The sequence below is a fragment of the Cariama cristata genome, unplaced genomic scaffold, assembly GCF_000690535.1.
Source record: "Cariama cristata isolate BGI_N322 unplaced genomic scaffold, ASM69053v1 scaffold41961, whole genome shotgun sequence".
In the NCBI taxonomy this organism is placed as follows: domain Eukaryota; kingdom Metazoa; phylum Chordata; class Aves; order Cariamiformes; family Cariamidae; genus Cariama; species Cariama cristata.
Window position 1 is genome coordinate 1 of NW_009601744.1, and position 3,608 is coordinate 3,608.

Below are 3,608 nucleotides of genomic sequence, written 5' to 3' on the forward strand. Positions count from 1 at the left end.
CCGAAAGGAAAAGGAGCGGGTGGAGGAGGGAAGATTTCAGAGGAGTTTTGCAAGTCGCTGCCTTGCCGCCCCCCTCACCCTCAGCCTTGCAACCTGCTTTGCCCTCCCCTTGCAGCCTCTGCTCCTGGCCGTTTTCGCTGGAGATTTATTCTTTCTCTCCTTACCTGTCTCAAAAGGTTTGACTGTAGGTACAGAAGCGGGGATCGAAGGTGCATAAAGATGCTGAAGGGTGTTTGGTTGCTCAGTTTGTTAACAGTGGCTGGGATCTCGCAGACAGAGAGTCGCAAACCTGCCAAAGACATTTGCAGCAAGAGCCGCTGCCCTTGTGAGGAGAAGGAGAACGTGCTGAACATTAATTGTGAAAACAAAGGATTTACAACCGTCAGCCTCCTCCTGCCGCCACCGTCCAAGATCTACCAGCTGTTTCTCAATGGGAACGCGCTGACCCGCCTGTTCCCCAATGAGTTCGTCAACTACTCCAACGCTGTGACCCTCCACTTGGGCAACAACGACATGCAGGAGATCCGCACAGGGGCCTTCAGCGGCCTCCGCACCCTCAAGAGGCTGCACCTCAATAACAACAAGCTGGAAGTGCTGAAGGAGGACACGTTCCTGGGCTTGGAGAGTCTGGAGTACCTGCAGGCTGATTACAATTACATCAGTGCCATTGAGGCGGGGGCCTTCAGCAAGCTAAACAAGCTCAAGGTGCTGATTCTCAATGACAACCTCCTGCTGTCCCTGCCCAGCAATGTCTTCCGCTTCGTACTTCTCACTCACCTGGACCTGCGGGGGAACCGGCTGAAGATGATGCCTTTTGCTGGTGTGCTGGAGCACATCGGAGGCATCATGGAAATCCAACTGGAGGAAAACCCTTGGAACTGCACCTGTGACTTGCTGCCACTCAAGGCCTGGCTAGACACCATCACCGTGTTCGTGGGTGAGATAGTCTGTGAAACCCCCTTCAGGCTTCATGGGAAAGATGTGACCCAGCTCACCAGGCAAGATCTCTGCCCTAGGAAAAGCTCCAGTGATTCAAACCAGAGGGAAAAAACCCCCGTCATCTCAGACCCACACATCTCAAGGCTATCGCCCACGGCCAACTCTGCCATCAATCCCACCAGAGCCCCAAAAGCCAGCCGGCCACCCAAAACTAGGAACCGCCCCACACCCCGTGTCACTGTGTCAAAAGACAGACAAATATTCGGACCTATCATGGTTTACCAGACAAAGTCTCCTGTACCCATCACCTGCCCAGCTGGCTGCATCTGTACTTCACAGAGCTCAGACAACGGCTTAAATGTGAACTGTCAAGAGAAAAAGATAAGTAACATCTCTGATCTCCACCCTAGACCGACCAGTCCAAAGAAACTTTACCTTACCAGTAACTATCTGCAAGTCATTTATAGAACCGATCTCGTAGAGTACGGCTCTCTGGATTTGTTACATCTAGGAAATAACAGAATTGCAGTGATACAAGAAGGTGCCTTTACAAACCTCACAAGTTTACGCAGACTTTATCTTAATGGCAACTACCTTGAGATTCTGTACCCATCTATGTTCGACGGTCTGCACAGCCTGCAATATCTCTACCTAGAGTACAATGTCATTAAGGAGATCCTGCCACGCACCTTTGAAGCCCTGAGTAATCTTCATCTGTTATTTCTCAATAACAATCTGCTCAGATCCTTGCCTGACCACGTCTTTGGTGGCACTTCCCTCACCAGACTCAACCTTAGAAACAACCATTTTTCACACCTGCCTGTGAGAGGAGTCTTGGACCAGCTCTCAGCTCTAATTCAGATAGACCTCCAGGAGAACCCTTGGGACTGCACATGTGACATCCTGGGGTTGAGGAACTGGATAGAGCAAGTCACTGACCAGAACAACCAGCAGTCAAATCCCCCCATAGTTATCAACGAAGTCATATGTGAGTCTCCCACCAAGCACACTGGAGAGCATCTGAAGTTCCTAAGCAAAGAAGCCATCTGCCCAGAGAACCCCAACTTGTCAGATTCGTCTCTCCTCTCCATGAACCAGAACACAGATACACCCCATCTCCTTGGTGTCTCACCCAGCTCCTACCCAGAAATACACACTGAAGTTCCGCTCTCTGTCTTAATTTTAGGCTTGCTGGTTGTGTTTATTTTGTCAGTGTGTTTTGGGGCAGGGCTGTTTGTCTTTGTCCTTAAGCGCCGGAAAGGGGTGCAGAGCATGCCCAGCAGCGCAAACAACTTAGATATAAGTTCATTTCAGCTCCAATACGGGTCTTACAACACTGAGACCCATGATAAAACTGAAGGACACGTTTATAACTATATTCCCCCTCCTGTGGGACAGATGTGCCAAAACCCAATCTACATGCAAAAGGAAGGGGATCCAGTTGCCTATTACAGGAATCTCCATGAGTTTAGCTATAGCAATCTTGACCACAAAAAGGAAGACCCCACCAGTCTTGCATTTACAATCAGTGCAGCTGAATTACTGGAAAAGCAATCCTCACCAAGGGAACCAGAGCTTCTGTATCAAAATATTGCTGAAAGGGTCAAGGAACTCCCCACCGGAGGATTAGTTCATTATAACTTTTGCACCTTACCCAAAAGGCAGTTTGCCCCTTCATACGAATCAAGACGCCAAAACCAGGACAGGATAAATAAAACTGTTTTATATGGAACTCCCAGGAAATATTTTGCAGAACAATCTAAACCCGAGCATCCTTTACTCCAAGGAAAGCTACAAACAGAACCAGACTACCTCGAAGTTCTGGAAAAACAAACTGCAATCAGTCAGCTGTGAGGGGGGATGTGGGAGACAAAGGAAAACTTTAAAATCAGCTCAGCATCACATTTGATTGAGTCTGAACTCAGTGCTGATGTCATCTGTCGCATTCCGAGCATTTCCACTTTTAAATTAGAGAGTAAGCGAGAGAGAAATGGAACCCTTACAGCATAGCAGGGATATGGTGTTGCTTTTGCAACGTTCCCTTTAAGTTATTTCTATATCTCTCTCCTTTTGACCCTTCTGTAGGAACTGTCACTGCAAATGTGTGTTTCTGTAATAGTTCTTGCATAATTCTTTTTGATTTGGAAGCAAATGAGGAAGACAGTCGTTGGGCTTTCTGTTGGTTTTTTTCTTTTCATTTCAAAGCGGAAACTTAATGTATTATGTAGAAGATCTCCAAAGATCTTTTTTCCTGGACTATGACTTTCTTTTGTAAATAATAATATACAGTACTGCTGTTTCAATTACCAAGTATAGCCACTGGGCGTCACTTTTTTGTGTTAAAGTGCCTTTGCACTTTAAGTACATTATTACTTAATTGTTGCTCTTAGCTTTGATAAATTGAACCTATTTTAATGTGTTGTATTTTTGAAATTAAAAAAAAATTGTAAAATAGATCTATATGTCAGCTGCATTAAATCAGAAGGTTTGATTTATAGAAAAGCTGCCCTTCTTTAAATGAATCTAGCTGTAGGACCTTACAGACTCAAATGTAAATTATTGGGGTATTTTTTCCCTCTAGGTTTGTTTAGAGAAATCAACTGAGAGGATTTAGCAATGGACTAGAGGTTATCAGATGCGTCAGCTGGGAGTAACAGCTCATTAATAAA

The 3,608-nt window shown here is 45.9% G+C and overlaps 1 protein-coding gene across 1 annotated transcript; it reads left to right on the forward strand.

Annotated features, from left to right (window-relative positions):
* Nucleotides 1-219: 219 nt before the first annotated feature.
* SLITRK2 (SLIT and NTRK-like family, member 2) lies at nucleotides 220-3,401 on the forward strand. The gene has a single exon (XM_009710566.1). It carries the CDS (start codon nucleotides 220-222, stop codon nucleotides 2,791-2,793), a length of 2,574 nt encoding a protein of 857 aa, XP_009708868.1. The 3' UTR covers nucleotides 2,794-3,401.
* The last annotated feature ends 207 nt before the right edge of the window (nucleotides 3,402-3,608 follow it).

Coding starts and splice junctions, on each gene's coding strand:
- SLITRK2 (XM_009710566.1), top strand. CDS start 220: ATGCTGAAGGGTGTTTGGTTGCTCAGTTTGTTAACAGTGGCTGGGATC.